Here is a 23,718-nt window from a genome sequence, read left to right on the forward strand (position 1 = left end):
ATCATTAGGTACTCAAATGGTTATCAGAGTGGAACTTTGGAAATAAACATCAAATTCGTTGTGAATAATCAATCCATTTGGAAAAATAAAACCTAATAAGGAGTTGAAAATGGTTTAACTACTTGTTTCTCCCAAAAATGCCATAGTTTCTCGTAAAATTTGGTTTCTAAAGGTAGATTGGGCAAGAATGTGTGATTTTTAAGAATGTTGGTGTGGTATATATAGATGTTATTCACTGAGACTACTTGTGCTTTTTTTTTAAATAGATGTGTCACTTCCTATTTGTTTTCAAGTACAACAATGTTATGTCATGCTTTAATTTTGCATCAAACATGCATTGTTACTATTAAAACTAAAACAATTGAGTAATCATTTCTATGCCAGTATGTACGTGTCAACTTTGGTGCATGCGATTCATTTTCTAAAAAAAGACGCATGCAATTCAGAGAGTGTTGCTAATTTTGACAATGACTTATGATGCTTCAATGTTACAAAAAACGTACATTCGTAATTTGTTATGGACGAATTAATTTATTCCCTAAATCAAAATTAATGACTAATTAACGATAAACGGATGACAAAAATTTGTATAACATAATTAAAAACGTGTCTGTAACTAAGGCACCAAATTAATAAATTAACCAAATATTATTGTCAATACATAAGTGTACCAAATAAATAAATTATCCAAAAAAAATAAAAATGACATATATAAGGAAAAAAAACCTTAATGACCGTCTGTACGCCGCCTACACCTTGATCTATGGCCTACAGTTGGTTGGTGAATGTAGCTTCTTGCGATGCCCATACATTCTTCAGCAACAATATAGGCTTATGTTCCTTCGGACAAAATCCTCAGGTTCAGTAGCCTCTCCAACTTAACAGCAATTGCTACAAAACCATCCTAGTAAGTGAAAAAAAACAAACATAACAATTGTTAGTAATAAAATAAAAAAACAAACACAAAATACCAAAAAACAATATTACCACTGATGTCCAAGATGATGTACATCGACGTCTGCTTCATCAGATGTCGTTGCCGCCATCCATTGTTGATGCACATCTGGTTCAACAAATGTGTCATATTGCTGAACTGATGGAACTCTAGGAGGATCCCCTGACTATGTCGGACTCATGAATGGGTGCGAAATCATGTGGAACCCAAAGGCACAATAGGATGTGGTGGAATAGTCTGGATGTATACAAACTGTCATACAACCGTCTTTGGTTGGTGAATGACCGTTAAGGGACCCCATCTGAGATGACCAGAAAACAATGAGATGATCTCAAATTTTCTAAATGAACAGTGGTCACCGTACAGAATCCAACACACTACGTTAGGGCAGTCTATCCAGACGCCTGCGATATGTCGACACGAGCAGTGCCTTGCCAGAGGTCCATCGGCATGCACGTGGTCTCCTCTCGTCATAATCCTCAAAAACTAGGGCGGAACCAACAGACGAGAAATGTTCGTAGATCCAACACTGGATATATTTTCAAAAAATATTCATTACAATAATCGACAACATGTAATAAGCAATGCCAATGAAATAATGTTTTATTAACATTTGAACTAACCTGTAACAAAGTGATATATCCTGCAAGCTGCCTCGTCGTGCTCTTTGGCGCGTCATTTAAATTATCATACATGTGCACAAGTGCAGCAGCGTCCTAAGCATAATTCACACTGTGCGTCAAGTCACGCAGTGCATTCAAGAATACCACGTGCACGTGTGTGACACTCTTATTAGCAAAGAGTGTGCATCCAAGCAGATACAACAAATATGCTCGCGTTGCTACAATCTAGTGACATGCCTCGATTTTCATCTGATACAAATCTCGCAGCCATGATAGTCGAACATAAGAGCCATGACATTGAATTGTCTCAGCTCTCGCCTCTGCAACACTGACTTCAAGTAATTCTACTAACATATCGATAGCGTCGTTGATAGGAAGTTGTTTGAATCTGTAAAACGTCCCTGCGATAGGCAGATGTAGCAACAATGTCACATTATCCAAGGTGATAGTCACCTCTCTATCGGGCAAATGCAAACTACTAGTTTCCTTATGCCAGCGTTCCATAAAAGCAGACATTAGTCCTCGATCGCCCGTATCTAGGGAACATGCGATTAGAGGACTTAGTCCGCTAGCAGCCACAAGGCCTTCAATCTCTGGAGCAGACCTCCCAAACTTAGTCATTTTCCTTCCATGGGAAGATAGCTTCAGCTCAGGACGTTCTTGCAAACAATAATATCGACCATGTAAAAAAAAGTATTAAGTTGTAAATTACGTGTTTTATGTTTTTTAAGAATTACATTCCTTTCTATTCCAGACTCTCAGAGCAATGTGATGTTCAAAATCTCTCAGAACTAATGTGTTATAGGGTCCACTTGAAAAACCCTCAACATCAATAACAGCTTCTTCAACAGGTGCTTATTGCTGCTCCTTGTTCAATTCCTTTGCGCTTGTAGGAAGATCCTCAACAACACGCTCCTGTTGTAGCTGCCTACGGGCAGATGCAATAGGCCTTCGCCGCTAGGGGCATCATCGTCACTCGCCTCTCTCCTTCCCAAGACTTTTTCTATTGCTCGGCCTAAAACACAACCATGACCTCTAGTTCTAACCATTATCTGCACAATATTTTATTGTGTATTTTTATTTCAATCATTTTTTAAAACTAACTAACAATGTTAAACTATTTTGAATTTTTGTTTCAATCATTTTTGAAATATTTTAAATTTTTCTTTCAATCATTTTTAACTAACTAACAATGTTAAATTATTTTGAATTTTCAATCATTTTTTAAAACTAACTAACAATGTTAAAATATCCTTTTAACTAACTAACAATTTTAAAATCTTTTACATTTTCGTTTAAATCATTTTTGAAAACAAACAATTTTAATATATTTTAAATTTTGGTTTCAACAATTGTTTTAAACTAACTAACAATTTTAAATTATTTTAAATATTTGTTTCAAATTTTTTTAAAACTAACAAAATTTAATTATTTTCAATGTTTGTTTCAATATTTTATAAAACTAACAAAATTAAATTATTTTAAATATTTGTTTCATTAATTTTTAAAACTATCAAAATTAAATTAATTTAAATATTTGTTTCAATATTTTTGAAAACTAACAATCTTAATATATTTTAAATTTTGGTTTCAATATCTTTTATAACTACCAAATTTAATATATTTTAAAATTTAGTTTCAATCATTTTTTAAAACTAGCAATCTTAATATATTTTAAATTTTGATTTCATCAAATTTTTAAATTTAAATTCAATTTTCATTTCAATCATTTTTTTTAAAACTAACTAACAATTTTAAAACCTTTTAAATTTTCGTGTAAATATTTTTTTATAACTAACAAATTTAGTATATTTTAAAAAAAATTCAATCATTTTTTACAACTTACAAATTTGTTATACAGCTAAAATATTTGTTTCAATATTTTGTATAAAAAATTTAAATAATTTAAAATTTTTGTTTGAATTATTTTTATAACTAACAAATTTAAATTATTTTAAATATTTTTTATAATTTCAATATTTTTATAACTAGCAGATTCAAATATTTGTTTCAATTTTTTTAGAAGTTAAACAAATATAATATCACAATATACCTTCGAATCAAAGAACAAGATCTCGTACCGTCTCCCGAATTGCAGGAAGGAATTCCGATACTCAATCACTTGGGTGAAAATCTCTGCGAACCCTAATTTGAAGACAAAATTTTGCATAATCTTCGAAGCACTCAGGACAAGTAAAGGGTGCTACGTACGCATTGCGTACTCCAAAAACATTTTTTAGTAAAAATAAAATAATACTTACTTTTAATTAATTGAACGATAATATAAAATTATTGGTTGAAGAAAAATATTAATTCCAAGAATTACATGGAGTGTCATCACATATAATCACTACTTAAAGTAATTTAATTTTGAAGATATTTTTAAAAAAATTAAATTTATATTATTGTCAAATGAAATTAAGTATTTTTCTGAAAGGAATGAACAACAATACCCTTGAAATTAATTAAATTAATTATTTTTATTATTTTTAATGAATTAATTATTTAGAATGTTAATTTGACCTGTTAATAATGTGTCAATTATCATCCCTACTACATGTGACATTTATGTCAATTGAAACTAAAATAAATAATTAAACATATCTCTTTAAAAAATCTTTTACTACATAAACTCTCTCCAGGATCCTATTAAAAATATTTAATTTTAAATAACAATAAATAAATACAACATGTTTATCTCCTGTTCACTTAATTTTTTGGATGAATTATTTTATACGCAGGATTAATAGTCACTAAAAATTTTCTATTCTTTCTATTTCTCCGTTCAAATAGTCAAAAATTGATGTTATTTTTTTTATATCTCATATTTTCCTTCCTCTTTATTTACACCTAATCAAGTAATAGATTATTGCTCAATCATCTTCTCTTAAAACTTTATTAATCTATAACTGTTTTACTCTTTTATTCAAGGAAATATATTGGGGTACATATCAAAATATTTGCATTAGAAAAATAATATTATATTTGAAAAATTACTACATTATTGTCCTATATTTTAGTAAAGTCCCAATTAACATACGGCTGAGATTTTTCATCCAACATATATGATTAATGACGTGTATAAATATGGCTAAGGGTAAGTGAACATGATTGTATACAATTATTGATATGGATTGACAATGTCATGATAAATATCTAATGGAAGTTAATTCTGTCTTACATATATTTAATAATGTGAAGAGATTATTAATTATTAATGTGATTAACTACATGCGTAAATATGATTAGCCTTTCCTCATAAGTGATTAAGAATAAATGAACATTATTGTACATATGGGTTATTTAAATATCTAATAATAGTTATTTTGTCTTACTAGTGATGAATAATTTCATGAGATTACTAATGTCACATGATTATTATAAGGGTGAGCATATGTTCAAGTTGACCCAATAACTTCATCAATCCCAAATCAAACAAAGGAGAAAATTTGAGTTGATTTCAAATCATTAGTTTGATTCGAAATTTAAAAATTGTAAACTTGATTTTATCAGTTTAAGTATTAGATATAATCACATGAAATTCAACATAACTCAAACTAACTCGAACCTATAACCATTTAGAAAATACATAATTTTTTATGTTGTGTAATTTTATGACTTAATTTTTATATGATGTAATTTTATAATTCTAACTTTTCATATTATTCATCAAATTTCTTTAATTTTATTATGATTTCTTATTTTCTCCAATTTTTTTAACGGTTTTTAATTACTTTATATTAGTCTACCCTTTGACCCCACTTGAACATCATTAATTTGGTTCTGTTCAATTGTAAAAAATGTTATAAAAAAATCAAAATCAATTAACATTGATAAATATATATCTAAATATCTCAAACTCAATTTGTGTCCACCCTAAATGGTTAATTATATTTATAAATATAAAGATTAATTATCTATTTAATCCATATAGTTTTTAAACTTATCCCTTTTAGTCTCTATAGTTAACAAGTAAATTTTTTAGTCCATAAAATTTACATTTTAATTATCAAAAAGCTCATACCTTCTAGGAATTAAAATGTAAATTTTGGAGACTAAAAAAATCTACTTATTAAACTTCAGGACTAAAACAATCTACTTATTAATTATAGGGACTAAAAGAGATAAGTTTAGAAAGTATAGGAATTAAATGGCTAATTGAACCTAAATATAAATATAATTGACTTTGTGTCACAAGTTGTTAAAAGTAAATTGAATGTGATTGTATTCGGCTATCAATATGTGATTAATAGTATCTTTAGATTATTAACATTAGTTAGATTTATCTCACAAAAATGGTTAATGTCAACATATTAATAATTGTATACAACCATGTTCATTTATTCTTAACCGCTTATAAAGTCAAATTAACCATATTTGCATATTACTAATCATGTGTCCAAATGGGTACCAAGTAGACATAATCAAGCGAGACTTTCATCTTTTTCCTTTAGGGAAACTCCTATAAATTTTAAATGCTCTCACGTACACAAGTGAAAGAGTACTCATAAACATACAAATCATTCTCTTCCAACTCATTCTCTTCAAATTATAAAAATTATTAATAAAAACAAGCCATATAATTTCTTGGCATTTTACAAAATTCAAACTAATACTCGATTTTTAGCTTTAGGAAAGTAGATCATTTAAAGATAAGAAGTAGTGGCAAAGCAACTTTTTATTTAGTTTGTTTGATAGTTTAAAGTATTAATTGACTTTACAGGGCATTTCAGAAAAGGGGAATTAGTTGTTACCACGGATAAGAAAAAAAGAAACAATAGAGGAAATTGAATTGAACAAGGTAATTTGTTATAATTTATAGTCAGAAAAAGATCGAGTGAGAGTACCAGATTGAGTTGGGGACAAACAATGAGAAAAGAAAATGTATATACTTTAATGTCAACTAGTCTCCGAGGTGCATGAGTTGAGTTCCTCCAACTGAGAAAACCTGAAAAAAAAATACCTAAGCACATCTCAATCTGGCAGTACAAAGTTATGTTTGCTACACGTCTCCAGCATATCTTGTCCTGCTAAGATCCCACTGGAGCACTTTTAGCCTTGGCGGCAGCAGCAGTAGCTGTAGCTGCGGCTGTGGTGGCGGCGGCAGCTGCAGCAGCAGCAGCAGCAGATGCCGGGTTGCTAGATGATGGAGGCACTGTGTTGGATTGTGAACTGTTCTGAGCTTCAAGTGTTTGGGGCTGCTGCTGCTGCATCTGAGATCTAACTTGGGCAAGCAATGCCTTTATCTGAGTTCCTGAAAGGGTTTCATGCTCCAGAAGGGCATTCGCAAGTGCATGAAGCTCCTTGTTGTGAGTGGTCAGAATAGTTTTTGCATTGTTGTAGGCCCTCTCCAGGAATTGCTTCACCTCTTTCTCAATAAGAAGCCTAGTCTCTGAGCTCATGCTCCTACCATCATCTTCATAATCGTGAGTGACTAGTCCAACTTCATTGCCCATGCCATATTCGGTAACCATCTCCCTTGCCAGACTAGTTGCTTTCCTGAGATCTGAGGATGCACCAGAAGTGACTTCGTTCTCTCCGAAAATTAGCTCTTCAGCGACACGACCTCCCATGCAAACATCAAGCGTAGCAAGCATCTGTTTACGGGAAATGCTGGTCTCGTCCTTGTCAGGCAATTGAGTAACCATGCCAAGAGCCATTCCACGGGGAACTATAGTTGCCTTGTGAACAGGGAGGGCCCCATCAGTATGTATGGCCACAAGGGCATGGCCACCCTCGTGGAAAGCAGTCAACTTCCGTGACTCCTCAGATATGACAGCTGACTTGCGTTCACTTCCCATCTGGATCTTGTCTTTTGCATGCTCTAAATCAGCCATGCTCACAGCTTTAGCACCATCCATTGCCGCCTTGATAGCAGCAATGTTAATCAAGTTTGCAAGGTCAGCACCAGAGAACCCCGGTGTTCCTCGGGCAATGATCATTAGATCAACATCATCAGCCTTCAGAACCTGTATTTGATGGGAAACAAAAATCCAGCATAAGAAATAGGTAACCCTGATCAAGAAGCTCACACAATCATCTAAGATCATAGTTATACATTTAATGGATATAATAAATGCCATCTTACGTAAACTTCAAAATAAATGGGTGTGGGCTCATACACAAAAGTATCCAATGGATAGCCAATCATAGCCCAAAGAAAGAAGCTTAAAACAGCAACATTTTGCACCAATATAATGACAGCACTAACTATGTAACTCTGAAAAAGGCGTCATATGCCATCCAATTCAATCTACCAAATAAGATACATTCTGTTAACCCAAAGAGACCAATTATTTGGAAAGCCTATTCAAGGAAATATAGGACTTGGTTTTAATAATTATAGCAGTTTAAAATACTGCAATGTTAGGACTTAGTTTTAATAACTGTCATTTGACAGTTTCTGTGTGTATTTGTGTGTTATTTGGGGGAGGGGGGAGAGTTATCTAATGTGTTTGGTAATTTTCTGGACAGAGATAACCTTGCTAGGAGTTTTTGAGCTTTGAGACAGCAAGAAATTGCTGTAATTTCTGTAATCTGGTGTGGTTTAAAGGGAACCTGTAGGTTTTAACAGTATTGTAGGGAGTCATACAAGGGAGATCGGATGATATAGAGCAGTAAGTGTAGTCTATGCTAAAGTAGGGTATAATCAAACATAGTGGAATTGCTTTTTCTAGTCCTGTAATTTTTGTCAAGATTCAAGAAAAATTATCATGGTGAATGTGTTCTGATTATTGAGTTTTAGGATCCAATAGCAAGGTATGGGACTAGTCCCACATTGGAAGTATGGGATTCTAGTGTGGGGTTTATAAAGGCCTCTGGTTCTCCAACTACAATAACTGGCTTTTGTGCTGTAGTTCTCCAAGGCTCTTATCAATATCTCTATGGATTTTATCACTTGACTTTTTAAATCTAAGGGTTCTGATGAGGTGTTGGTAGTAGTTGTTCAACTTTCTAGGTCAAAGACAAAATATATGATCATGCCTGCTAGTAGTCTATTGGAGCCTTTGCCTATGCCAACTCAAGACTTAAAGTGTGGGAGGATATATCTATGGATTTTATCACTTGATTTTTAAATCTAAAGGGTTATGACGTGGTGTTGGTAGTAGTTGATCAACTTTCTATATATGATCACTTCATTCAATCATTCCCTTAAAACATCCATATACTGCACAAAGTGTGGCTGCCATATTTGTTAATCTAAAAGAAGTGATTCAGTACTGTAGTTTCACAGGGTTCCATAATCCATTGATGACCACGATACATTATTTGTCAGTAATTCTTGGAAGAAATTATTTCTGTAGGGAAGAGTTTTAAAGAAAAGCAAGACACTTGGCATGGAAAAACAAAATGGTCAAACTGAAGTTGTAAACTGCAGCATGGAAGTTAATCTATGTTGTGTGTGAAATATATGATTTGATATGTTTTAATTACAGCAGTTTAGTATGTGATTATTTCCATTATTACTTATTATTTTGTAAACCCCATTCATTATAAATAAGAGTATTTCGTGTGGTCTGAACAACACACAACAGTAAATAATTCTTACATTTTGCATAAGAACAATGGAAATTTTTGCTGAAGTATGTACTACTTCCCCTTTAAAGTTATGTAGGGAAGACAGGGATGTTATGGGACAATAGTGTTTGGTAGTTTTCTGGACAGAGATAACCTCAGTAAGAGTTTCTTAATATGAAACAAAAGAAATTGCTGAAACTTCTGTAATTTGGTGTGATTTAATCCTATTTTTATCCTTTTCAAATCAGTGTTCTACAACATTCTTAGCACGGCATAAAATAATACCTTTGACATGTGTGATTCCAAAATCTGTTGTCTTCCTTTTACATCAGGATTGGGAACAACAACATGGCGATCAAACCGCCCAGGTCTCACCAATGCGTTATCCAATGATTGTGGAAAATTAGTAGCACCAATCACAATTATGCCCTCATTTTGCTTGAATCCATCTAGCTCAACCAGTAACTGATTTAACGTCATCTTCATGTACATTTGGTCCTTTGCATTTCGTTTTCCTCCAATAGCATCTATCTCATCAATGAATATTATAGCAGGTGCTCGCTTCCTTGCAGCAGAAAAAAGATCCCTCACCCTTCGTGCACCAACACCAACATACATCTCTTCAAATTCACTACCACTGCAGGAGAAGAATGGAACCCCAGCCTCTCCAGCAATAGCTCTTGCTAACATAGTTTTTCCAGTGCCAGGTGGACCAACAAGCAAAACTCCTTTTGGAAGCTTACCACCAAGACGAGTAAAGCGCTGTCACAAGGGAAAAAAAGTCATACAATTACAAAGATGATAAGGAAAAGTACAAGCCACTATATGCAGTCAGGAAAGAAGCATATAAAATGTAACAAAGAAGTATGAAAGGGGATGTGACATCAAGAGGGTACTGCTAATGAATAGCCCATTTAAGCAATTATCTTGGATATGCCACCCAGTTTTAGATTCTAATGAAATTATCAGTTCACTACCACCAATGGAAGTAGTACCTAGTAAGCACATGTTAAACAAGTGTGATTTTATTGATGTTTGGTAGGGGTATCATCCTGATGTAAAAACCAAAATCCAGTTACCCAGTTTGCTCCAGCACAAACAGATTTGGTATGAAAGCTAAGGAACCAAGGTACCTACTGAATAGTGACACAGAAGCATCTAAAAAAAGCAACACATTAGAAGTGTGTGCATTATGTCCAAGTTATTTGACTTTAGAATTTAGGCAATTATCCAAAGAAAGAGATCAAACTTATTCACAAGTTTCTCCAACTTTTTACCCATCAATTGATAATGACATATTCCATCTGCATCCCCAAGTCCACACAATTGCAGTTACATTACTTTAAGTGGCATCAAATCAACAATCACATGAAGTAATCAACAAGACCAAAATAGCTCAGGACATGTATCAATGAATATAGTTAAATTGATATGTTAAAAAGCATATTATATCTACATATACAATACAAGTTTAAGTGCTCAAGCTAGGGTGCACAGTGCTAGAAATGTATGCAATGGGGAGAACATGAACTTATGCAAGAGATGTCTACCTTAGGATCTCGAAGGTAGTGAACAATTTCTTCCAGCTCTTCCTTTGCCTCATCGACACCTTTTACATCACTAAATTTTGTACTTGATTCCATGCTAGGTTGCACTTCTTCATTTATACCAAGTCCTGGGAAATATGAAAAATCAAACCAAAGAACATGTCTGCTAAATTCAGATTCAATAAAATAAAATAAAAATACAAAAAGGTTACACTAACAAGGAATACCTTTACTAATTCCTTTATCTTCAATGAGTGCTCCTACACCAGAAATCATGAAAAAGGACACCACAATGAACCTAAATGTACGCCATAGCTGATCTTTTATATTCCCACCTTCTCTAGCCACCATATGAATTGGATTACTAGCAGTTCCAATAGTATTGTCTTTTGTTGATTTTCCCAAATTTCTTAAAGCAGAAAGACCACCTACAGTTTTTTCCTCAGTCACTGAATTGGACATGCCTGAAAATCCACATCACCTCTGGTCATAATTTATATTCTGAAAAATATGCTAAAGAATGTCCAAATGGCTAATGCAGTAAGATTAATAACAGTACAAACAGAAAATGGATTATCGGCACAAAGCAAACGAAAGTACAAAATTATTTACTACAATACTATTTTACACAAAGATTTATTTACTGGCTTGAGAGAAATAGATAAGTACAGAAAAATTAACCCACTAGTTCTATTATTTCAATAATACATCAATATCCTACTGATTTCCCTCAATATTAAAGTCATCAAGGAATTTCAGATAAATGAGAGAAGATATCAAAGTACACCTTTAAAAGAGTGTGGATGTGTCGGTGAGGGGGAAGAGGAGACTACACAGAATGCATTTAGAAGAGTCTTTAACATCAAATCCTAACAGTCAGCAAATGAGGAGTTCCCACCGAAATGGAAATAAAGTCATGCCTTGGGACTGTTTCCTTAGTGCACAGGCAGGAAAAAATACTTACTTTTCACAGATTAGTAAGTAACCCAGCTTTCTAATCAAAATATTAACACGGTGTATGAAATCTGAAGTTAGGAAAACAACTGCCTGGCCAGTGAACTTTGGCAGAGACAAGTTGGCCATCTCTACACCCCTATGAAACATAATACCCCAGAAAGAAAGCAGAGGCAAGAGAACCAAATACGGTTGCTTGCTTAGCAAAAATCATTGAATAATGAATAAGATTAACAGGTCAGTTAAATAATATTGACAAGAAATATAAATCAAACAGACCACACTACATGCATTGACAAATATAGGGTAATCAATCACACAAAAATGAGCAGTTCAAGTCAAACAACCACCTCTCCTTAATGTCTTCAGTAATTCACTTTCATCAAGCCTATCAACTTTCACCAATGCTTTTACGTATTCAGATAGAGCTGAGGGACTATTGTGCAGAGATGGCTGGCTTTCAAATACTCTAATCACAGCCTCAGGATCATTCTGATGGTAAAGTTCTTTGAGATAAGCAACTTCAGCGGCTTCATCTGCATCACGTGCTCGACGAGCAATACTGCCAAGGTAGCTAGATTGAAATCTCTCTTGAGCACCCAAAAGTCTATTTCCTACAGTATTTTTAAAAGTAAATGAAAAAAATAGAGCTAAGAGCCAAATGGGACATAATATCCAGGTACTATGAATTTGAACATATATTGAAAAGGAATAAAAAGACATGAATAAGTTCACAAATAAACTGACCCACCCCCATCTCCCAAGAAGAAGAAAAAAAGGGACAAAAAATGAAAGAATTCCACAACACAACAAATTCTAGAATGTTAACTCCAAAAACAGCATAATTATGAATAAATAAAGCTACATTCAGAAGAGAAAAAAAATCAGTTTCTTATATAAGCAAATAACATTAAGTAAACTATAAGAATAATGCATGGTCCAGGACGAAGGAATTTATACCTGCACGATCTCCAAGCTTATTGACAGAAAAATAGCTTGTAGCAAACACACTTTTAATCTGTCGTCTTGCAACCTATAAAATTAAATTATAAAAGTAACTGAAAACATTAAAGGAATGTAAAATATAGATCAAATATGTCAACTAGGATTGTGCAAAATTAGCCACATAATCAATAATACATACAACAAGCTTAATGAACATAAGTCCATATTCTCATCCTTGCCTAGTGTCTTACACTCTGTTTCTATATGTTTTTTTTGGTGTACAATGGTGAGATTTAAACCGAGGATCTCATAAAAATGACCAAAACCTCCACCACTAACAAAACAATAAAAGAAGAAAAATAATAAGTTAAAAAACAGCTGTTCAAAGATGACACTCGAACCATCCACAGGGTCTTCATTCATAAGTCACAAAGCAAACAACTCCATACACAAAGGACCATATAACCCAACACAAGCTGAAATCCAATATGGATGCAATCTTCATTGCTCCTAAAACTCTCAAAACACAGAGACAATAATTTGCTATACCCCCCAATAGCAGAAAGGTTTAAATTTTCTTATCCTGAATCAAAACCAGAAGAAACCCATTAGACCCATTATCCATTAAAGCAAAAAGAATCTAGAAAACGGATCAAAGAGAAAAGAGTATGAAAATCAATACGCCAATCCAATAAAAGGTCAAAATTAGGGTTTCGGGGACAATAAAAAAACAAGGGAAATATTGACAAAGGGCATGTGTTGATTGAGGAACACGAATCAACTTACCCGCGATACCAAAAGCCGCAAAGCCATGCTCACGAGATCGAGCTATCTCAACTGAATTACGAAATCGTTGCAAATGTGGCAACTTAATGTACCTTCTTAAGGTTAAGGTGTTTATTGGGAATAGTAAAATTGTCTAATAAACTTATAATTGATGTATATAAAAATTGTGGAATAAACTGATAATGATAATTGTTTTTATTCTCCTGTAATGTTAAATATATATAATGATTTTGTGACAAAACAATATAACGAAAAATAAGTAAAAGGACCATATGGAAAATGAAAAAGTAAACTTATTAAAAATAGGAGATTAAATAATAAAAAATCGTGAGATTTTTATAGATTATTAGAAACATGGTTTCTGTAAAAACAAAAAAAAAAAAAAAAAAACATGATGTTTTGTTTTAAGTGAGGGCCTAGTCTACATTTTGTCCAGGCTATTGCTATATTCATTTTCCTCTTCTTCTTTTTTGTTAAGTACACTTGTTTTTCTTTTTTCTTTTAAAAAATCAGATCAATTTTTCTCTTTCTCTCACACACACTCTCTTTAGTAACAACAACCCATCCTCCTTTCTTTCATCACTTTCCACATCTCTTTCAGTCTCTTCATCCTCATTAGTTTCCAATTACTTTTCTCCCTTATTTTATTTTTTCTACTCATGCAATAATACTATTAATGTCTCATTTTATATATGCAACAATATATTATTAGATCTTAAATTTGTCAACGTTGTTGTAGTAGTTGTTGTAGTAGAGTGCCTCTTAGAGTTGTTTATTATTTCAATGACTAATTTAGTATATTATTATTTTTTAATTTAATTCCAAACTAGTAAATAACTTAAGCATAATGTGAATATTTATAAATACATCTCAAACTAATATATATATATATATATATATATATATATATATATATATATATATATATTAAAAATATATTAAGAATGCAAATTTAATTAAAAAAATACTAGTAGTTAAAAAATACAAGTTAAAAAATAAAAAATAAACAATTATTATTTTTAATTAATTTAGTTAATATATATTTATATACTTTTGAAAAATTAGTCTCCTACTATTCAACTATATCAGTTGAAGTAGTCAAGTAGGTTTTCTTCCCCTATCAAATGAATGGTAAGAACTGAGAAGTCAGGCAAATTTCCCCATTTGGGGTAGTTTTACAAACTATTTTCTCAGATGGGGTCGTTTTGAAATTAATTCCGGCAGGGAGCACTTTTCTACGTGAACAGCATGCATGCATGACCAACTCGCCAGAACCAGTGGTGACTTTGGTCTGCAACTCCCACGTGGCATGGAAACCGCCACCACGAGTGGCGAGTTGCTTGCAGCTTGAAACCGCCACCACCACCAGCGAGTCTGCTCCTGGTTTTGGAAACCGCCAGTCAAACTGGCGGGTTGGCTTTGCTGAATTTTCAGGCGTAGCATAGGCTTTTCAGAAGCACACAGGCTGCTATTTTTTTTTTCAGAGAAAGGGGAGTTGCAACTGCCACTGGCGATTTGAGTGCAAGTTGCAACTCCCTCTGGCGATTTGAGTGCAAGTTCAGACAAAATAGCCACTTCCAATGGCGATTTAAGGGCTTTATATACACAATATTCTTCTCAACGTTGTTGCATATGTACTCAGATTTTAGTTTTGAAAAAATTGTGAGTGTGTACTCAGATTTGAGCTGCGGGTTTTCCTTTGTGCTTCTTCAATCTATATATCTTAATCAGGTTTGTAATTTCGAAAATAATAATTATGTTATAATTTCTTTTTAAGCATGTTCTTGTTTGTTCAGATTTGTCCGGATAAGGTTATGAAATTTGATCAGATTTAAGCTGTGTTAATTTTTACTCAGATTTTGAGCTGTGTTTGTTGAGATTTTGTTCAGATTTATCCGCATAAGGTTTTGTATTTGTTTCTTCAATCTATATTTTGCTCAGATTTGAGCTGTGTTATAATTTTTTTTTTCAAAACTGTGAGTGGAATTCTACAATTAAAGAAATGAGGAAATGAAAATTACAATTTAATGAAAATATATGATACGCTAAAAGCTTTAACTTGTAGTTGTAACAAAAAAATATATAGCATTTCGTTACTCATGCCACAAACATAAGGCAATGTAATAAAAATTTAATGATCAGAAATGTAAAAAACAAAAAATTTACATGATGAATCAATTAAAAATTATTATTGTTATAACTTTTAGAATATTTATTATAAAAGGCAATAAATTTATGATGCATGATTCATCTATGAGTTCTTTTCTCAAATTATAATAAATACTAGGTTTAGTCTTTTTTTTTTTTTTGCTAACTAGGTTTAGTCATATTTTGCTCATTTAAATTCAGTGTTGTTTTAGTTTGTGAAATTTGTTATTTTAATTAATTTATTTGTCTTTTATAATAAAAAAAATTAATTATTTAATTTTTATTTAAAATTCTTAAATTACTACTTTTATTCAGAATCTTAAAAAACTTAAGTAAATTAAATTGTTTTAAACCTTCGCATTAAAAATTACTAATTAAAACATTATATTTTACTCACAATAAAAATAAAAATATTTCGCTTCAAAAAAGCCTTATTCTCAAAAAAGCCTTAAGTTTTGAAAGAAAATATTCTCATTTTGTAGTAAAATATGACACTTTTATATCCTTAAATGTGACACTTTTATTTGTTAGTTTCTAGTAAAATAATTTGTATTATAATTTTTTAAAGTAATTTTTAAGTAAAACTAGATTTTAGCTTTGAAGTAATTTTTTTTATTTGTTAGTTTCTAGTAAAATAACTTGTATTCTGATATTTTTTTTAAGTAATTTTTAATTAAAAGTAGATTTTAGCTTTCAAGTAATTTTTTTTAAGTAATTTTTTTATTTCTTAGTTTCCAGTAAATTAATTTGTATTAGAATTTTTTTAAAGTAATTTATTTCATTTATTAGTTTCCAGTAAAATAATTTGTATTATAATTTATTTAAGTAATTTTTAATTAAAAGTAGTTTTCAGTTGTCATCAAATTTTTAATTAAATTTGTTCAGTGTTGGTGTATATTAAAAACTACATTTCAGCTTTGAAAAAGTGTGAGCGTTCTTGATATTTAAATTTGTGCGCATAAGGTTGAAATTTGCTTCATGAGACTTTTTGTCATTAGATTTTACTATTTTGAATTTTTTATGATTAATTAATTAAAATATTGTTTTTGTAGGTACACGATGAATTCGGTTATAACAGTGTTGTATTTCAATGGAAGGGTATATGAAGATAATGATGGTGTAATATTTGAAGGCAGTAAAAAAGCGATTCAGATTAAACGTGGAATTAGTTTCAATGCTTTGAAGAAAAAAATTGGAGACAAGGTAAAGTTAGAAAATAATGAAATTATTTCTGCTATCAGTTGTAGATTTTTAGTGTCAGGAAAATATATTGCCTTGCAAATTTGCGATGGCGAAGACGTTGAAACGATGCTGGAAAGTTTTAAACAACAACAAGAAATGTCAGTTCTAGAATTATACATAGAAAAGGATGTGGCTGGTGGTTCAATGTTTCATTCTGCAAATTCCCTTACATCATGTGGAAATTATGTATCTAATGATTACACACAACCGCCAACAAATATGAGCAATTTAAATCTTGACGAAGATGATGATCATGATTATCTTGTGTCTAACTCATACGTTGAAGACTCGTTAGACGAAGATGACAGTGTTGACGGTATATCAGATACAGACAATGAAGTCCCCGAGATGATTCCACCAGTAAGAATTGTTCACCCAGCAGAAGGTATGATTTCCTCTTAAAAAATACTTCACTCAATACATTTATTATTTCACGACAATTGTATTTAATGCCAAATAAGTATGATTTGAATTTTTTTTGGACTATAAGGTGTACAAGGAATTTAGAATCCATTTTGGAATGATGCTTTGCATTATAATAATATCAACTGGAGTCATCCTGATGAGGAGGACATTTGTGGTTTGGAGATGCCATCCACTTTTAATGTTGGCCAAGAATTATATGTTGGCATGGAATTTGATAGTAAAGATGCGGTCAAGAATGCGGTCAAACAATATGTTATGAGGGTGCATCAAAGTTTCAAAGTGGTTGAAAGCAAATGGGACAAGTATGTGGTTTGTTGCTTGAATAGAAATGCAGATTGTCATTGCCCTTTCTACATGAGGGCAATTCTATCTAAAAAGACTGATTCATGAAAGTCACTCAATGGGGTGGACCACACACATGTCTCAATATGACCATGACCCAAGATCATGAGAAACTTGATTCAGATTTAATTGCCACTTGTGTAGTAGGTACGTATTTTATGTTCATATTATGTTATTGTTTAGCCTTAATTGTCATTTAAATTTTGTTATTCTATTGACAGGCATGATCAGAGAAGATCCATCGATAAAAATTTCATTGATTCAAGAGAGGATTAACAGTCAATTTGCGTACAAGGTGTCGTACAAAAAAGCTTGGTTGGCGAAACAGAAAGCCATTGCTATTGAATATGGCGATTGGGATGAGTCATATGCGAAACTTTCGTCGTGGCTAACACACATGCAAAATCATTCTCCTGGATCATATTTTCAAATACTACATGACGATTTTATCGTTGGAAATACGGTTAGTCGCGAACACCGCCAATTTCATAGAGTTTTCTGGACTTTTGGCCAATGTAAAGAGGCTTTCAAGTACTGTAAGCCAATCATACAAGTTGACGGCACACATTTGTACGGCAAATACCGTGGGACCCTCTTGATGGCCACATCCCAAGATGGAAATGGTGGTGTCCTTCCTCTAGCATTCGCGGTGGTGGAAGGTGAGACGTTGACAGCGTGGTCATGGTTTTTGGCACACTTGCGTGAACATGTCACAGATAAAAATGGTATTTGTCTGATATCTGATCGACACGCGAGTATAAAGTTTGCTGTCGCTAACGAAGCACTTGGCTGGCAACCTCCCCACGGTTATCATGTCTACTGCGTGCGACACATAGCAAGCAACTTCAATCGAAAATTCAATAATGCCAAACAAAAAGAAATGTTGAAGAAATTGGGTAAAATTTCATATTTGATGGTCACGTTTATTTTACTTTCATTTATACTTAAATTGTTATTCATAACTAATTTTATGCAGCCTACACTCCTTGCAAGCACATTTTTGATCAAAATTTAGAAAAATTTCGTGAACTGAGTCCAGTCATAGCAACATGGATTAATCGCATCTCAAAAGAAAAATGGACGATGGCTTACGATAGAGAAGGACGTCGATATGGCCACATGACAACGAACCTCTTATAATGTATCAATAAGGTTTTAAAGGATTGTCGCAACATTCCCGTAACGACATTGGTGAAATCAACGTACAGTAGGTGTCGAAAGTACTTTGTTGAGCGTGGCCGCCAAGCCCAAAGACAGTTAAATGAAGGCCAAGTATATTGTTTCAAAGCTTGTTAAAGAACTGAGGAAAAATCAAGAACAAGCTTGTACGCACATCGTTCGCGTGTATGATATCCACTCCACAAGGTTTGAAGTAGAGGAGAGCTTCAACCCTATAACGCAACGTGGCAGACAAAAGTGGGCAGTAAACTTGAATGGTCGTCATTGTCAATGCGGAAGGTATTCTGCGCTTCACTATCCATGTTCACACATTATTGCAGCTTGTGGTTACGTGAGCATGAACTACTACCAATATATAGATGTTGTTTATACAAACGAGCACATCTTAAAAGCTTACTCCGCACAATGGTGGCCTCTTGGGAATGAAGCGGCTATTCCTCCTTCTGATGACGCATGGACACTTATCCCTGACCCAACTACAATTCGTGCGAAAGGTCGGCCAAAATCAACAAGGATAAGAAATGAGATGGATTGGGTCGAACCATCTGAGCACCGAACAAAATGTAGTAGATGTGGAGCCGAAGGGCATAACAGGCGTCGCTGTCCAATGCAATCTGAGCGTGGGAGTTGTTCAAATCCTTGATTTATGTATGTTAGTCGAGTGACTTGTATTTGTTTCCGTTCTGTTCAATGTATTGAATTTCTGGGGTTCAATGAATTTAGTAGTTAAAAACATTTTGCCTTTTGTACATGACTTATTTGTGGGTTTCAATGAATTCGTTAGTTAAAACCATAAACATAAACCCTAAACCTAAACCACTAATTTTGACCCTCAACCCCTAAACCTAAACCCTAACCACTAACCATAAACCCTAACCCCTAACACTTAACCTCAACCACTACCCCTAAACCCTAACCCCTCCCCCTAAACCCTAATCTCTAACCCTTAACCTCAACCACTACCCACAAACTCTAACCTCTAACCCCTAAACCTAAAATTAGTAGCTTCAAATCAATAAAAGATGAGAAAGCTAAAATTAGTAGCTAAAATGACTTATTTTGATTTATCTACTTTAATTTTTCTTTATGATTTTATTTATTATTTTAGTTTGATGCGCGACATAAAAATAGTCATTATGATTACTTAACCATAACCCTAACCCTAACTCATAACCCTATACCCTAACTCATAAAATGTTCCCATAACCCTAGCCCATAACCTAAGTCATAAACCTTGAATAATAAACCCTAACCCTAACTCGTAGCCATACACCTAACTCATTACCCTAAACCCTAATTCATAAATCCTACCCATAAAAATAAACCTCTAACCCTAAACCTTATCCACTAACCCTAAACCCCATCCACTAACCCTAAAAATAAACCACTAACCCTAAACCCCATCAACTAACCCTAGCCCTCATCCACTAACCCTCAAAATTATCCACTAACCCTCAAAATAAACCTCTAACCCCAAACCTTATCCACTAACCCTAAAAATAAACCTCTAACCCCAAACCTTATCCACTAACCCTAAAAATAAACCACTAACCCTAAACCCCATCCACAAACCCTAAAAATAAACCACTAACCACAACTCATAAACCCTACGTCCTAAAATTAACTCATAAACTATAACCCTAAATAATAAACCCTAACCACAACTCATAAACCTAACCGTAACTCATAAACCTAAGTAATAAACCCTAAACTTAACTCATAAACCTAACCCTAACCCATAAACCCTAAACCTAACTCATAAACCCTAAGTCCTAACCCTAACCCATAACCCATAAACCCTAAGTCCTAAAACTAACTCATGACCCTTAACCTCACTAATAAATCCTAACCCTAACTCATAACCCTAACTCATAAACCTAAGTCATAAACCCTAACCCTAACTCATACCACTAACCCTAAACCTTAAACCTAACTCATGAACCCTAACTCATAACCTCACTAATAAATCCTAACCCTAAACCATAACCCTAACTAATAAACCCTAAGTCCTAAAACTAGCTCATAACCCTTAACCTCACTAATACATCCTAACCATAACTCATAACCCTAACCCATAAATCCTAACCCTAACTAATAAACCCTAAGTCATAAAACTAGCTCATAAACCATAAGTCCTAAAACTAACTAATATACACTAACCCTAACTCTGTATTTGACATTGGTTAATTTTGCTGTATGACTTTATTTATTATTCTAGTTTGATGCGCGACATAAAAATAGTCATTATGGTGTCCGCGATGGTGATTCAATAACAAATGGTGATTGAAAAAGCAATTCCATAACAAGTAGAATCAGATACCATAAATTAAGTCTGAAATTCAAATTACAAAGATACAACACAAATTTCAAATAGAGACATCAAAATCAGTCATTATGGTGTTCGTGATGGCGCGAGGATGTGCCACATGGTCGATCCCACCTTCGAGCTTGACGATCCGGATTTCTTCTTGCGCGCTGTCTCGGCCCTTCTTGCTCAGCGTCTGCAGAAAACTCGTGACGCAAATCAACACCTAATATGTCACCCATATCAGGTATTGCTCTGGGTACATCCCATTGCGGACCTAATGGGGCATTAGGTGTCGCCATTGGGACATCATGTTGCTGCGAAGGGGTCATGGTCGGCCATGAAAAATGAGGATGTGTTTCCGTAACACCACCAAACGAATGTTCGCTTGCAGACATATCAGTGTCATGATCCTCGAAAGGATACTGATACATCTGCGAAGGATACTGAGAAAATGTTGGTGGCGTGTAATACATTCCATGGCCACGCTGGTCCATTTGCTGCGATAAATCTTCCGCGTGAACAATCTCACTTCGTCTGTCAAATCCTCGAGTTTCAACACTTGACTGAAGCATGTGAAACTGTTATGGGGGAAATCGACGCTCTGATGCCGGACCATGTGCCACAGGCTCAGTGATCCTCTCTTGCTCTTGGGATATAATCGCTAACTTTTCCACATATGGCACGAGATCATCAACTGTCCATGTGTTTCGCCCTTGTGGTGACACCATATACTGCAATGTCTCGGTAACTTCACCCTGCAATTATTAGGGTAAGCAAATTAATGTCGATGATTTAAAAAATAAATTCAAGTTAAATAATTAAAAAGAAATAAATACCAATGTAGCCGTGTTTGCATTGTTTGGGTCGACAAACATTTTTGTTTTTCGCCTATACCAGACTATGTAATCCGAGTTAAAACTCAATAGGCCCTCTTGTCGAGGATAAATGTCGACCCTAAACTCAGCTCCATTATTCCACTGACTGATAAAGGGGGCCAACAGCTAGAACCAATTTTCATCTTGTTTGCCTTTTCAGCGTTAGGCCCATGGATATTCTGTGGTTGCGAAGGAGACTCTGGAATAGGTTGGTTGCATTCCAAATTTTCGCAACACCCTATCCGGTTGGTGCCACTCTACAACATGGAAACAAATGAGTGACACCACTGCGCACCACGCCACACTGCCAACCAAACAAATGGGAGGCAACATCGACATAACAGTTGCTGGGTAAGGCTCCCACACAAACTGCATACAATAACACAATTGTTAATTTATCTTAAACCATGACATTTTATTTATTATTTAACAAATACATAATGATCTTGTTACCTCATGTCGTTTCATCATATCTAATTTGCGACGGAAAACTATTAGATCATCATTGCCAATATGTTGGTTTCCACGTCGCAGCCACCTACAAAAAAAATATGAAATAATTAGTGTTGACGCATTACATTATTGATTATTTTCAAATGATTTTTTTTAAAAAAAACTAACCTGTGTCCGAGTGGTTTGTTTTCCATTATAGGAGGAGTTCTCTTTGGAGCCAAAGTCGTGCAGCGTTCCCATGCCCACATTTGGATTAAGATGCACATACCTCCGATTGATTTTATTTTGTAATCGGTGGCGCTGCACATCTCTCTGTATAAATAAGCAAGCACGACAGGTCCCCATGCATACATGCTGCACTGTTCAAAGTCCCGTAAAAATTGGAGGTACCTTAGGGAAACTTTACTGCTGCTTTTATCAACAAATAAAACTCCACCTATGAATCTAAGGATCCATGCACGGGTAAATCTTTGTAATTGTTCTACGTTACCGTCATGGATATTTATTTCAGAAAAATGGTGAGCCAGCCAACTTAATTTGACCACACTGCCTTGAAGTTCACCTTCCTATGGTCTGACTCCCAATAATTCTTCACACAATTCAGCCCAATCAAGATTAGTCTGACCAATTAATGGTGTCCCCTCAGTATGAAGACCTAACAAGACTGACACATCTTGAAGAGTAATTGTAGTCTCTCCGCATCTCAAGTGAAACGTGTGTGTCTCTGGCCTCCATCTTTCAATCAAGGCTGTAATTAATGAAGAATTAATTTTTAGGTACCCCATTTTCATAATCCAATAAAATCCCGATTGGCGAAGCAGAGGAATAATTTCCTCTGGTATTTCTTCTTGCCCTTGATAGATGGGTACAACTCGTCTGATATGTAACTTCCTGTCTGGTTCTCCATTCCAAACATGTTTGGAAACATGTTTAGGTTGCAACCATAAAACGTCTCCATCTATTGGACCAGACTTAATGTGTATACCAGATGAAGATGAGGACGAAGATGCCATTGATACTGTAAAGTAAAATGTAATACAAAAAATTCACAACAAAAATTGTACATTAAAAAAATTAACTACATTTACAAAAAATCAATTAAATATACATACCACATAAATAAAATCTGAATAAATAACAAAATACATCAATTTGAACAAATAAAAAAATTCAAAATAACAAAATTACAAATTTAATAACTGCACAAATTTAAATAAATGTTCTAAAATACTCTACAAATAACAAAATTACAAACTTAATAGCTACACAAATTAAAATAAATGACCAACTTAAAATACATAAATTTGTTACACGTACAAAAATTTAACACAAAAAAAACTTAAAATACTACCTAAAATACTATACCAATAACAAAATTAAAAATTACATACCTACACAAATTTAAATAAATTACCAA

General features: G+C 33.5%; 3 protein-coding genes across 4 annotated transcripts; all 3 read right to left on the bottom strand.

Moving 5' to 3' along the window:
- Nucleotides 1–6,370: 6,370 nt before the first annotated feature.
- Nucleotides 6,371–13,476, bottom strand: LOC100776957 (ATP-dependent zinc metalloprotease FTSH 4, mitochondrial). Its single transcript, XM_003544490.5, has 7 exons — nucleotides 13,329–13,476; nucleotides 12,558–12,630; nucleotides 11,948–12,211; nucleotides 10,871–11,107; nucleotides 10,647–10,771; nucleotides 9,382–9,858; nucleotides 6,371–7,547 (listed from the first exon to the last, which is right to left on the bottom strand). Exons 1-7 carry the CDS (start codon nucleotides 13,353–13,355, stop codon nucleotides 6,609–6,611), a joined length of 2,142 nt encoding a protein of 713 aa, XP_003544538.1. The 5' UTR covers nucleotides 13,356–13,476; the 3' UTR covers nucleotides 6,371–6,608.
- Nucleotides 13,477–20,956: 7,480 nt separating this feature from the next.
- LOC121173490 (uncharacterized) lies at nucleotides 20,957–21,939 on the bottom strand. 2 transcript variants are annotated; one of them, XM_041009341.1, is made up of 2 exons: nucleotides 21,810–21,939; nucleotides 20,957–21,721 (listed from the first exon to the last, which is right to left on the bottom strand). In XM_041009341.1, exon 2 carries the CDS (start codon nucleotides 21,543–21,545, stop codon nucleotides 21,051–21,053), a length of 495 nt encoding a protein of 164 aa, XP_040865275.1. In that variant the 5' UTR covers nucleotides 21,546–21,721; nucleotides 21,810–21,939; the 3' UTR covers nucleotides 20,957–21,050. The 2 variants fall into 2 exon arrangements, with proteins under 2 accessions (XP_040865275.1, XP_040865274.1); XM_041009340.1 differs by having other exon boundaries at nucleotides 20,957–21,728; nucleotides 21,810–21,938.
- Nucleotides 21,940–22,010: 71 nt separating this feature from the next.
- On the bottom strand, nucleotides 22,011–23,446 carry LOC102661732 (serine/threonine-protein phosphatase 7 long form homolog). Its single transcript, XM_006584242.4, has 3 exons — nucleotides 22,470–23,446; nucleotides 22,302–22,386; nucleotides 22,011–22,217 (listed from the first exon to the last, which is right to left on the bottom strand). The coding sequence occupies exons 1-3, from the start codon at nucleotides 22,652–22,654 to the stop codon at nucleotides 22,011–22,013; spliced, it is 477 nt and encodes a 158-aa protein (XP_006584305.3). The 5' UTR covers nucleotides 22,655–23,446.
- Between the last annotated feature and the right edge of the window lie 272 nt (nucleotides 23,447–23,718).

This window comes from Glycine max, chromosome 14 (genome assembly GCF_000004515.6).
Source record: "Glycine max cultivar Williams 82 chromosome 14, Glycine_max_v4.0, whole genome shotgun sequence".
In the NCBI taxonomy this organism is placed as follows: Eukaryota; Viridiplantae; Streptophyta; class Magnoliopsida; order Fabales; family Fabaceae; genus Glycine; species Glycine max.

What these genes read in the sequence shown, in the direction of transcription:
- LOC100776957 (XM_003544490.5), bottom strand. Translation starts at nt 13,355, where the DNA reads ATGGCTTTGCGGCTTTTGGTATCGCGG. An exon ending in AGATAAAGGAATTAGTAAAG is followed by an intron (nt 10,772 to 10,870) that starts GTATTCCTTGTT and finishes CATATTTCCCAG; the next exon opens with GACTTGGTATAAATGAAGAA. An exon ending in ACTACCTTCGAGATCCTAAG is followed by an intron (nt 9,859 to 10,646) that starts GTAGACATCTCT and finishes CCCTTGTGACAG; the next exon opens with CGCTTTACTCGTCTTGGTGG.
- LOC102661732 (XM_006584242.4), bottom strand. Translation starts at nt 22,654, where the DNA reads ATGTATGCATGGGGACCTGTCGTGCTTGCTTATTTATACAGAGAGATG. An exon ending in AACAAACCACTCGGACACAG is followed by an intron (nt 22,387 to 22,469) that starts GTTAGTTTTTTT and finishes TTTTTTTTGTAG; the next exon opens with GTGGCTGCGACGTGGAAACC. An exon ending in ATATGATGAAACGACATGAG is followed by an intron (nt 22,218 to 22,301) that starts GTAACAAGATCA and finishes TATTGTATGCAG; the next exon opens with TTTGTGTGGGAGCCTTACCC.
- LOC121173490 (XM_041009341.1), bottom strand. Translation starts at nt 21,545, where the DNA reads ATGCTTCAGTCAAGTGTTGAAACTCGAGGATTTGACAGACGAAGTGAG.